The following is a 12,853-nucleotide window of genomic DNA, read 5'->3' as shown; positions in this document are numbered from 1 at the left end:
GCCTTGAGGTGACTGCAGCCCTGACTGACACCCCAAACGCAGCTGTGAGAGAAACTCTGAGACAGAAGGCCCCAAGCTGAGCTGTGCTGATTCCTGACCCGAAGAAACTGTGACATAATAACTGTTGTTATTTTAAGTCACTAAGTTGGAGGTCATTTGTCAGGCAGTAATCAAGAACTAAGGCAGTGATGTATCATTTTTCCCCCCTCTAGATTATTAGCACCCTGGTAGAAGGGAGCATGCCTGTCTTATTTACTGTGGTATGTCCAGAGCACAAAACAAAGTGTGGCACATAATAGCTGCTCAGTTTTATTGAATGAGCAAATCATGAGGACACGGGCTACCTACGGGGCACGTCAGGACAGATGAAACAAATATTTGTTGAATGAATGAGTAATTTAGTGGCCAATTAAACGTGAGGAGGGTTGGGAAGAGAGAGTGTCTGGGCTGACTTATCTGTTAACTATCAAGCGCCTAGGCCCCTACCGTGAACTCAGAAGGTGGTAAATGAATAAGTTAGTAAATGAACAAACTCAGGCATAGATTTAAGGTAGGGATAGATTAGAAGTGATAAGTTTCACGTTGACACATTGAGAAATATGGGTAAGATGTCTAACAGGCATTCAGAAATAAATCTAGCTTTTCATAGAATGTTAAATGAGAAAAGCAATTCACGGAATAGTGTGTATATCCTATTTTTGTAAAAACACATATACACAAGTCTCGAAGGAAACGTAGCGAAATGCTGACTGCTGTTTGTGGGTGCTAGGATTACAGTGGTTTTCTTTTCTTTTTTTTTTTTTCCTTTTGCTTATCCATATTTTCTACAACAGAACAAACAATAAAGGTATTTCCACTTATTCTTAAAAAGTTGAGAAAGAGCCACGATGGATTTAAGTCAGTACCATGTAAGAGGTCATTCCCGGGGTGGAGAAGGAACACAGTGAGAGGGAGAAGAGAGGATTACGGTTGCTGGGGGCAAAACCCCCAGCATTTGTAAAGCAAGATTTCTGGTTGGGTCAGAGAAAAAGCATTTGGTGTTGACTGTCAGCAGCATGGCCACCTCCTCTGCGGCCAAGCTCCCTCTGCCTGCCCTGACAGCCCCCTTCTCTGAAACACGTCTCAGGCCTGCCTTTCAAATCCATTTCTGGCCACACCCCAGCCTAGCCTGTCTTTTTCTCACACTTGCACGTCTACTGTTTCCTGCTAGCTACCAGCTTTTCCTAGCCCTGGAGGCTGTCTCGCATTTGACACGTAGAGTAATATCCCACAATTGTTTTCACCATCCTTCTCATTGTAGCCTGGGCATAAAATCGTGAGCTTAAGACTGCTTCAGCCTTCATCTCATCCCCAGTTTAACTTGACCAGACTTTCACTTCCCATCAGGAAGTGAAACATAGGAAACCAACCTATTACCTCCTCCAGTATAACCACTATCCACTTCTCCAAGTTCTGTTTCAGATTTACTCCAGCAATGATCCCTTTCTTGGCTACCTGGGTTTCAGGCCTACTAGTTACTCTGGCAAACTGTTTTTGAATAGCTATTCAGTAATTGACATATATTTGTGCCTGTGACCTTAAACCTTATTTTTCTGAAGTAGAAGCAACACGGGGAGCACACACTGTGTTTGAGGAACCAGGTTGGGCTCCTAGGGCAGACACAGACCGCAGGGACTGTGAGCTGCGTCTAGTTCCCCAGGATGTGGAAGCCTGTCAGCGTGGGTGCCGGCCAGGTACACGGAAGAAGCCCTCAACTTTGAGGAACTCCCGGAATGGAGGGGCCGCAAGTCATATTTCCGCTGGCACTGCAGGGCCTTCTCCCCACAAGGAGGCCCAGGCCTTGTTGGCTGTGTGGGGTTTAGACTCCATAAACCTCTGCAACTAGGGGGGAAATAAAGAAACCTCCTCAAAGACTGTAGAGCGTGGTTACACATTAGGAGGGCTCAGCGACATCTGCTACCCGTTGCTCGGACAAGCGAAAGCCTCTCTTTCCCAGAGTGGGACCACGTGACTGGTTCCTGCCAACCAGCTGTAGGCGGAAGTGACGTATGGGCGTACTGTACGTCACTGCCGGGGCCGAGGCCAGAAGAGCAGGCTGGGTCTTGTCAGACCCTCCCGTGTATGTAAACGGGGAAACTGCTTGCCGAGATGGTCAAGTCACAAGAGCACAGTGGCCTCGATATTGAGTCCCACCAGAGGACAGTTACCCTGGAGTGTCATTAGGGCCTGTTTGGGGATCCGTTTGTTTCTGCAGAGTAACCTAGCCTTTCCCAACTAATACACACTCAGCCCTGGATTTTTTTTTTTTTTTTTTTACGGTATGTGGGCCTCTCACTGTCGTGGCCTCTCCCGTTGCGGAGCACAGGCTCCGGACGCGCAGGCTCAGCGGCCATGGCTCACGGGCCCAGCCGCTCTGCGGCATGTGGGATCCTCCCGGACCGGGGCACGAACCCACGTCCCCTGCATTGGCAGGCGGGCCCCCAACCACTGCACCACCAGGGAAGCCCTCAGCCCTGGATTTTGACACATTATTCTGATTTAATGAATTTTTTAATTAAAGAAGGAAGGCAAACAAGTGGTTGGTGTCTTTTCAGCAGCACTGTGGTTCAGGAATACGTGATGGATTGGGGGACGTGGCCTAACCCAGCGCTGCTTGCTCCTTTTGTGGCAGGAATTGCTTTTCATACTGAAATAGACTAAGTGGTCATGTTTTGAGCCAGTGTTGCAGCCCACCCAGTCCTGAGGTCACGGCGCCCGGTCTGTTCCTTCCATTTTTGTTGTTGTTGTTGTCCTTTCCATTTTTTAAACATTGTCAATAAGTTCTACATCTACAGCGAATGAATAAACATCCAATTGGAATAAACATCCATCCAGATGAAATGACACTGGGTAAAGTTTTTGTTTGTTTTCAGTTTCTAAAGTAAGAGTTTTCCTTTATAAATACTACATACATTCTAGGTAGACAAATACATTTTATTTTACTGACATCTTCTCCATACTCCAGCGGGAGTATTAAATTGTTCAAATGTCTGGGTCACACAGAAATAGTTACTTTGAAATGTTAATTAGAGTTTGCATAAATACTATATGTATCTTTTTAAAGTTGTATTTAAAAGGTGATTTTTATAATACTTGCCCTGTATGTTAACTAATTGTAACTAGACTGCATTGCATTTTGTATGTTGCCTACGAGTGTTTAAAGACATTCTTATATGCCTTTAATCCCAGCCCAAGTAATTACTACATACCTCATTTTATAGGATTTTTATTAGGGAATGCTTAGTGAAAGTTTCACTTTGCCTTTGCCTTTAAATTATGTCATTTTATAGCATAATGTAAATTTTATTAGGACTTTAGCATTTGTTTTTAACATACTTACTTTCACCATTGTTAAATAAAATATATTTTCCCTTAAGATTTAATTAAAAGTTTTGGGAGGAGGTGGAGTGGTAATATTTACATGCTTATACTAGACAATCCAAAATAATATATATCAATACAAAAAAGGAAATGAAAATCACTCACAATCCCACCCACCAGATGGTGCAACCTCCCACTGCCCCTGCCCCAAATTCAGTACGGGCTCATAATGCGTGTAAACTGTATCCTACCTCCTTCATTGCCTATGTCATTCTCTTACAATGATTTTTAGAGGCTTCCTCATATTCCAACATCTGAATGTACTGTAATTTAAACCTATTCCTGTCGTGGAACATTTATTTGCAATTCATCAGTGTTCTAAACACTGTAATGAATCTGCTCATACATCATAGGCAGAATAACAACCCTGCCCCAAAGATGTCCACATCCTAAACCCTGGAACCTGTGAATATGTGAATGCATAACAAAAATATGTGACTTTGAAGGTATGATTAAGTTAAGAACCTCGAGATGGGGAGTTAATCTGGGTGGAGCCAATCGAATCAATCACATTTTAAGTTTCTCTTAAAAGAAGAGAAACTTTCCCAGCTGTGGTCAGAGAAAAAGATGTGACAATGGAAGCATGGTCAGAGGGGTTCCACGTTGCTGGCTTTGAGGATGGAGGAAGGGGGCCGTGATCCAAGGAATGTAAGCAGCCCCTAGAAGCTGGGGCAGTCGAGAAAGGAGCAGATTCTCCCCTAGAGCCCCCACAAAGGAACACAGCCTTGCCAACACCTTGATTTTAACCCAGCAAGACTTTGTTGGATTTCTGACCTACAAAACTGTAAGATAATACATTTCTGTTGTTTGAAGCCCCCAAGTTTGTGGGAACTTTTTACAGCAGCAATAGAAAACTGATTTTTGTGCACAATTTTTTTTACTGTTTTCCTTGAGAGTCAATTCCTAGAAGAGTTTTCAAGGTACCTAATACACATTGCCCACCAATTTACCATCTCATCAGCAATGTACAAATGCCTGCTTCACTTGCCCCTTCCCACCCTGAGACTTAAGTTCCTATGTATCCTGTTGTTTCATGTTCTTTCATTTAAACTGATGATAGTAATTATATGGAATACTGAAAGTAGCCAATTGAGGGTTTACTATGTGCCAAGCACTATCTAAAAACTCATTCATTGTATCTTCCCAGCAACTCTATGAGGTATGTTACCATTATTATCCCCATTTTACAGAAAGAGTAAACTGAGGCATGGGAAATTTAAGAATGTGCTAAAGCTGGAGTTAGACCCCACGAAGTCTGGCCCCAAAGGGGATGTTCGTTGATGAGTCTCCCATTAAAATCAAAGCTCCTGATAGGCAGGGTCAGCCTCCACCACCTTACTTACTCTACTTACTGACTCTTACTCAGGGTTTCCCCGGTGGTAACAAAATCCAATGTAGTAACAGTTGTCATGAAGAGCTCTGTACATGGAGATTGGTATGTAAGAGCATGTATGTATGTATGTGTGTTTAGTATGTAAGGAACTGTGGTAATTCTCCTGCCTTTGCTTTTGGTCAGCCACAGAATAATCGAAGTATTCCCTAATTATTAAGACTCACTTCTTTACTTCCAGATACTTAGGCTCACACACGCCCCTCCCACTCATTCCTTTCCACACACTCCTGTGTATCAGACACTATGCCAGGCACCAGAGACAATACTGAACCAGACAAGAGAGGAAGGCTGTATTAGCGCTGATGCAGTAACCCAGACCCCACAGAGCAGTAGCCAAACAAGAGAGAACTTATGCGTCCCTTCCCAGTGCAGTCGGAGCCCAGGGCTGTGAGGGCAGGTGCCTCTGTGGTGTCGGAGACCCAGGTTCCTGCTCTCTTGTTGCTCTTCCGTCCCCTAGAGCAAAGATCAGCAAACTTTTTCTGTAAAGGACTGGAGTAAACATTTTAGGCTGTGCCCTGTTTGGAAGAGGAATGAGGAGTGGCTGCGTTCCAGTACAACTTTATCCACAAAAACAGGCCAGAGGCCATGATGTGCAACCCAAACCTGGGCGTCTTGTCACTTCTCTCATAAATAGACCTATTCTGCTCAGGTCTCTGCCGTCCCTCCCACCATGGGCAGTGAAGTGCCCCTGTCCGTCCAGGCTCAGGTGCCTGTGACACCCAGGGGCCCCACCTGCCCCCTCTCTGCCCGGGCCTCGCCCTCAGCACACACGCAGCAGGCCCAGCGCTCTCCCACCTTGGCCTCGTGTCCCCGTGTCCGGCTCCCCACAGCTGGTCTTCTCCACTGCCACCTCCGTCTCCCGTGTCAACTGGCTGTGACTGGAACAGCTGAGGACACCACAAGGGTCATGGGCTGGATGCAGCCCTCAGGGCTCCCTCATCTGACGGGTCCCCCAGCCTTTGACCCAGCCTGGGCCACTGCCTCCCCTCTGGGCCTCTGACCTCTTCAGCGATTCCGCCTCAGTCTTCTCTGCCGCCACCTCCTCTTCTAAACACGGGGGCCCCTGGCTAAGTGCTCAGGACCCTTCTCCTCCCCGAGAGGCCCCAGGCACTCCCACTGCTCTAGAACCATCTGGACGCCGAGGATGGACGCCCCCCCCCGGTCTCCAATCCTGAACTCCACCGACCTTCAGATTTGTCGGGGCCACAGCCTCCATGCCGTCTGCACTTGGGTATGAGGCCTCCCACACCGAATAGTCCAGCACGGACCTCTCAGCCCCCCGCTCCCAACCAGACCCTCCCCCTGCCCCGGGGCTCTTCCTCTCGGTCAAGGGCATCAGCAGGACCCAGCTCTCGAGGCCCAGCAGGGGCGCTGGCCTCCCTACGCCCCTCTACCCCAGCCTGCTGGCACCGTCCTGTCACCCGCTGCTGCAGGTGACTGACTGCCGGGACTGTCCCTCCCACCCTGCCCCCTCAGGACCGCTCTCCATCCAGCCCTCAGTGTCTCTGACACTCAAATCAGATGACATTCCCTCTCCCTTAAGACACCCCAGTGGTGCCCACTGCCCTTCCCATCCTCTCCTCGGAGGCCTACGAGGCCTTAGGGAGGTGGCCTCTGCCCCACGGCCTCTGTGCCTGTGGCCCTGACTCACGGGGCCCCAGCCGCCCTGGCCTCTCGCCGCGGAGGCTTTGTCCTCGCTCTTTCCTCTGCTGGAGGCTCTGGACCGCTGATCTGGGCGCCGCCAGCTTTCTCGTCACCCAGGTTGTACCTCAGGTGTACCTCCGCAGGGAGATTTCCCCTGATACCCCAGGTACCCCTGCCACCTCCCCCGCTGGTCACATCACCCCTTGGCCTCTCACCACTTGCCAGGACCTGAAATACTCATTGGACCTTCTGCTTGCTTCTTCCCTGACCCTGCTCCTGGAATGTGCCAGCAGGACCTTGTCTGTCCTGTCCTCTACTGCACCCACAGCCCCTGGACAGATCCCAGCTCCTGGGAGGTGCTTGGCAAATATTTTTAAATGAATAAAAACTTCCAGTTCCCCCATCACTGATTTTAGCCTTATGGCTGAAGATAATATTCCCGCTAAAGCGCAGAGTTTTACTTTCTTTTGTATAGAGCAGAATAAAAACTTGCTTTGGTCTTTCCTGATGGGGAATTGGAGGATCAGTGAAAGCAGGAAAATAAATTAGATCAACAATCTGAGCAGAGAGAAGAACGTGCATCTAAATGTCTCAGACTCTCTCTGGTGGGGAAGTTTTGAATTGGATATTGAAAATGCTTTGGGGCATTTTTCATCAACCTAAATTATTTTATTTTGGTAAAATACACATAACACAAAACTTACCATTTTAACCGTTTTTACGTATACAGTCTAGTGGCATGAAGTCCATTCACAGTTATGTAACCATCACCACCATCCATCTCCAGAACATTTTCAGCTCCTCAAACTGAAACTCTGAGCTTATTAAACATTGACTCCCCATCCCCCTCCCCTTCAAGCCTCTGGTAACCTCTACCCTACTTTCTGACTCTGAATTTGACCGCACTAGGTAACTCATATAAGTGGAATCATACAATACTTGTACTTTTGTGACGGGCTTATTTCACTCAGCATGTTTTCAAGGTTCATCCATGATGTAGCATGTGTCAGAATTTCCTTCCCTTCTAAGGCTGAATATCCTATTGTCTGTATATACCACATTTTGCTTATCCGTTCTTCCATCAATGGACATTTAGGTTGTTTCCACCTTCTGGCTACTGTGAATAGTCCTTCAGTGAACATGGTGCACAAGTATTTGTTTCACTTCTTTAGAACCTAAATTACTTTTCAGCATTATTCAGTACTGGGGATGGGGGATTCCAAGTCGGTAGCCTGAGAGGTTTCCAGTAGCCGTGCATGCTCGGAGGTGCTCCTTGCAGGAGGGCAGTCCCAGGTTACAGTACACTCCAGCCTTCGTCCAGGGTCCCACACAGCCAAGGCAAAGAGTAAGAAAAAGCAAGTGAACCCAGCATTCCACTCAAAAATCTCTCCCACTCCATTTCCAATAAAGACAAAATAAAATGTAAAAATAAGACATTTTTATTAAAAGCTGAAATGTTTTCAAAGTTTATACATGCAAACAGATAATTCCATCACATGGATTTCTAAGATCACTGACAGGCAGATACAAACCAGCCTAGCAGACACGCACCAGCACCCTCAACCGCTCAGTACTTGGACTTGGACTCAGCCTGTTCACTCGGAGGGAAACCGGACACTTACCAGCATGTCCCTACTGCTGTCGTGCCCCTGGTGACTGGCCTGATGGCGGGGAGGGAACATCCCCGTCACACAGAACAGTGCCGGGCTCTCTGCTCCACCCCAGCAGCCCTGCCCACCAGGACTGGTCCGTCCAGGCAAGTGACTAGCCTCCCAACACTGGAGGCTCGTTTCAATCAACGGAGCACTTGAAACAAAATCCTGCCTGCCTGAGCCACAGGCCCATTACAGCAGCATCCCTCAGAAAGCCACCTGATCAAAGTCACTTTCCGCAAGCTCCCGGGGAGTCCGATGCCCACAGAGGGGGCAATCACTGCAGTGCTTTCTTTCTCAACTCTTACCTTCTTAGAAGCCGCCCTGGTCCTGATTTAAACATTTGGCGTGTCTGACACGCTTCTTGAGTTATGAAGTTAGGACTCACGGATGCTTCCTTTCTATCGCTGTTTTGTGAAGGATTAAAAAAAAATAGAGCACCCAGATTTCATTAAAAAATTTATTTTCATATAAAAGTGCCAAAATAACCACCAACGTCAATCTATGTCAACAACCAGTTTACACTAGTAATCAAAACACAAGCCTCTTTATTCACATTGTTCAAAACTCGAATCTTGTTTACACGTTCCCACAGTAGCTCGAGTCTCTGGACAGTGGGAAGTTTGCGTTCCTGTTCCCGGTGCTAGTCCATATGTCCAGGTCCATATAGGCACGGAATGGGTTAAACCCAGGGTAGTATTCCTTGCACATGACCGCCTGGTTTTCCATGTGAGTCGAGTGTTCCGTGGTGGGGTTGATGGGGCAGCAATTTTCATACACATCGCTTTGCGGGGCCCAGATGGAACCAAAAAGTCCAGACATCGGAGACAAGCTTCGGGTGCTTGTGAGGTAGGGCTGAAGGGTACATGAGGAGAAGAAAAAAAAAAATAAAGAAAGAAATGTTTAAAAAACTAAAGAAGCCTTAGAAAGGCAATGGCAAGGTTGACTATGTACCCGTGGCTACCACAGTGCAATCAATCCAAGCTACCTGGACATTATTACACTATTCTCAACCACCTGGGTGGCTTTAATTCCATTTTTCTCAAACAGAAGGTCATGAAATTCCCATCAAACTATCGATAACCTTTTTTCAACCCAAGGAAGGACCCACAGGTCGAATGCCCTCTATTTGTAAAGAAGCAGCAGAGTGGGTGTCAGAGAAGCACAGAGGGTGTCCCCAAGCAGGAAGCCCTCCAGACCTGTCGCTGACACTGCCTGACCTTCCTGGAAGGTTCATCTCATCTCCTCCCACAGATGAAAGGTCAGCGAGGCCACAGGAACACAGCTGCATCCCAGAGGGCTTCCTGGCCCAAGTTCAATGTCATCAACAACCATCTCGCCTCAGTGTGGTTTGGGGCGTCTTGGCTGCTGGTGTCTGCAAGCCCCTGCCCATCTGACTACGTGTGAGCCCCCTGCAGAGCGTGGCTGGTGACCTAAGGGGAACAAGCCGGGCTCTGGCTGATCTGAACCCAAACCTAAAGCTACAGTGAGACCAGGATGAGGCAGGCACTGGAAAGAACCCAGGCACAGCAGGGCCGGGCGGCACTGACCGGAGAGCTGACGAGGCCAGCGTGTCCCCAGGCGGTCGGCACATTTGGGGGGCTGTTCCAGGCAGACTGGGAGCTGTGGTCAATGAAGTCTGTCTGAACTTCGGCAGGACAGGGGAAGCCATTGGGGTAGTTAATGTTTTCTACAAAGAATGGGAGACATCGACAGAGGTGAACATTCTTCTGGAGAGAATAGAATTCTCGCTCTCAGACAGAAAGCTCTCAAGGCCTTACTATATTGACAAGTTAAAGATGAACATAAAATAATTACTCCATGACACACACCACCTGGGAAGCCCTCAGGAAGTTCTTCCTCTGGGCTTAATTTTTTGTATTTGATAATTTGATGGGACTCTTTCTAATACACATAATACACTAAAATACTGCTATACTTTTATAGTAGTAAATACTACCATAGATTTGAATAGTGTCAAGGTTCTTACCAGTCCTTAAAATTTTCTTTTACTGCCTGTCATGCCAATGTCGGCCATCTCCACATACACCATATGCATTGATAAAGCAATAGGAAACCAAGCCCTTCTCCAACAGCAGTAAGAAGGTATAAACACAGCCTCACAGGCGGAAAGAAAGTTACCACAGCACCCCCTTGTGATTATCATAGAGCACTGCATATATCAAAACCCAGATAAGTACAAGCATCTTGTACTTATATTTGGGCCCAAGAATCTGCAATTTTTCACAATTTCCCCTTCAGGCTCCTTCCCTTCCTTCTTCAGCACCATCCAGGGGCATAAGCATCAGGACATGCTGAGGAACAAGCAGGTAAATGATTCTACCTCACCTGGGACTTGTTTGCCTAAAAAGAGTAACTAACCCCAGCCTCCCAATGGATAATCCAATGGATAATCCACAGTTTAGGTCCACATATATCCAAATGACCCCCTTCTACCTAATGTGAAGGACTAAATAGATTAGGGTTATTTGTACAAGTCCCCAGACACCTGGGTTTAGAGGGCTTTTTTGGGCCATATAAAATTACATAGGGCAGGCGTGCTGGACCCACACGAAGGACTGACTCAGCAGTGTCCTGGAAGATCATTCTTAAAGGCACATTCTCTGCAGTTAGTGTCTTGAGTCCACAGACTCTTCCTGCTTTGACTTTCTGAGAATAAAAGAATGGCACTGGGGGACTTCCCTGGTGGTCCAGTGGTAAAGAAAGAATCCACCTTCCAATTCAGGGGACGCATGCTCGATCCCTGGTCAGGGAACTAAGATCCCACATGCCGCGGGGCAACTAAGCCCGCGTGCCACGGCTACTGAACTCTCGTGTCTCAACAAGAGAGCCCGTGTGCCGCAAACTACAGAGCTCACGTGCCCCGGAGCCCGTGCCACAACTAGAGAGAGAAAATCCACATGGCACAACTAGAGAGAAGCCCGTGCGCTGCAATGAAAGATCCCGCGGGCTGCAACTAAGACCGACACAGCCAAAAAAAAAAAAAAAGAATGGCATTAGGATTGTCCAAATAGCTTTACCTTCTGGAAAGGCATTGTAGTCGTTCAATTCCAGGGGGCAGTACACACTGGGAAACTGGCCTTCACACGTTGCATTCCAATCAATGAAACTGCTACAAAAAACAAGGGGTCTAGTTTCAGAAACAGGATGTCAACAGACCAAGGAAAGAAAGAGGAGTACGATGTTATTGCCCACCATCCTCATCGCTGCTAATTCCTCAACTCTGGAAAATTAAAGAAGTACTTTATTGTCACAGAATCAAAGACTTACTAACTCAACGCTCATCACCAATGACACAGCACTGCAGGATGGATGGCTTGGACTGGATGCCCACGTCCTTTCAATGGGGATGTAATTAATGTACAGCATAGGAAACACAGTTAATCACACTGTAATACTCTGTGTGGTGAGAGATGATGACTAGACTTACATGGTGATCACTTAGTAGCGTACAAAAATAATGAATCACTATGTTGTACAACTGAAATGTGATACTGTATGTCATTCATAATTCCAAAGAAAGTCAGAGATGGAGTTTGATCTGCTGAGTACAGAGAGCCAGGGACTCAGGGAAAAGTGGGGGCAGGGGAGCTTTTCTTTAAACGAGACAAGAAAAAGCAAATAAATTATGCCTAGATAAAGGGAATGGATCAAAACCCGGCTCTCAGTTTGCCAGAGAAGTACTTTCACTTAGACTGTAAAAAACTTGCCCGTGGTTAGGTGTAAGGCATGTAAGCAGGACCAAGATTTGAAAGAGAAAATTGCTCTCACTTTTAACTAAAAGGTATTACATTAAAAAAAAAAAAAACAACTAAAACCCACCCACGTTTGTTAAGTCTAACCAGAGGCAGAGCCCGTGGCTGTGGCTTTGTCAGCACGTGGAGGATGGGACACTGCCGAGAGGGTCCCAACACCCACCCAGGGGGCTCAAACACATCCGCTATGAACTGCCACCTTCCGCTCGGGGCAAGGCCAGACTATGACTCACGGTAGATGCTTTGATCCCAACTGCAATCTGGATTTTCATTATAGAAATAAGAAAGTAACTACCTCTATAATAAGCTGAACTCCCCAATAAAACTTCAACTGGATTCTGATTAAACACAGATATTAACATTTTCTCAAGGTCTCATAATCGAATGATTAATCTAATGGCAAGTCTAAGAAGCTGCCACTTGTGGAACTATTTTTCAATACTCAAATTATTCGATCTTTAAAAATTTTAAATGTGTTTAAGATTAATGCCAAGGAAAAATGGAAATTTTTGTTCTGTTAGCGGGTAGGAATTATGAAGGACTGTTTTTGTTTTTTCAGTTTTGCCTCTAATATATGAATAGCTCGTCTTTTCAGTTTAAAAAGGAAAACACTGACGTGGTCACCGGCTGTTACTTTTTTCCTTCCCTGTTTCTCTCAATTCCTGGCTTGTAATTTTTCAGACAACACAGCTCAACTCCAAAAAGCAGCTGGCAACACCCAGCTCAGGAGCTGGGGAGAAAGCCCGGACCCGGCCGCTGCTGCCGTCATTGGGATGGAGCGCATACCTGCTGTGCACCGGGGCGGGCGCGGGCAGCACGGCCGGCCCGCTGCTCTCCAGGGCGCAGCCGAAGCCGCTGGTCACACACACGGGCTGTGCGGGCCACAGGTCCCCCGGGGGGTAGAGACCTGCGGAAGAGAACAGGCCTCTCAGCCCCCCTCCTTCTCATGCAGCCCTCGGCCACCCTTC

At 47.1% G+C, this 12,853-nt stretch overlaps 1 protein-coding gene across 1 annotated transcript in view; it reads right to left on the bottom strand.

Moving 5' to 3' along the window:
* Positions 1-8,555: 8,555 nt before the first annotated feature.
* TMEM131L (transmembrane 131 like) overlaps positions 8,556-12,853 on the bottom strand; it is a 161,526-nt gene continuing 157,228 nt past the window's right edge. Inside the window, exons 32-35 of the mRNA XM_065877574.1 lie at positions 12,672-12,792; positions 11,151-11,239; positions 9,660-9,799; positions 8,556-8,964 (exon numbers count right to left, since the gene is read on the bottom strand). Of these exons, the coding sequence (XP_065733646.1) occupies positions 8,689-8,964; positions 9,660-9,799; positions 11,151-11,239; positions 12,672-12,792 (626 nt within the window). The 3' untranslated portion in view covers positions 8,556-8,688. The remainder of the gene's footprint in view (positions 8,965-9,659; positions 9,800-11,150; positions 11,240-12,671; positions 12,793-12,853) is intronic.

The sequence above is a fragment of the Phocoena phocoena genome, chromosome 5 (genome assembly GCF_963924675.1).
Source record: "Phocoena phocoena chromosome 5, mPhoPho1.1, whole genome shotgun sequence".
Classification (NCBI taxonomy): domain Eukaryota; kingdom Metazoa; phylum Chordata; class Mammalia; order Artiodactyla; family Phocoenidae; genus Phocoena; species Phocoena phocoena.
The sequence above is the reverse complement of the archived record's forward strand: the minus strand, read 5'-3'. Positions and strand labels throughout refer to the sequence as shown.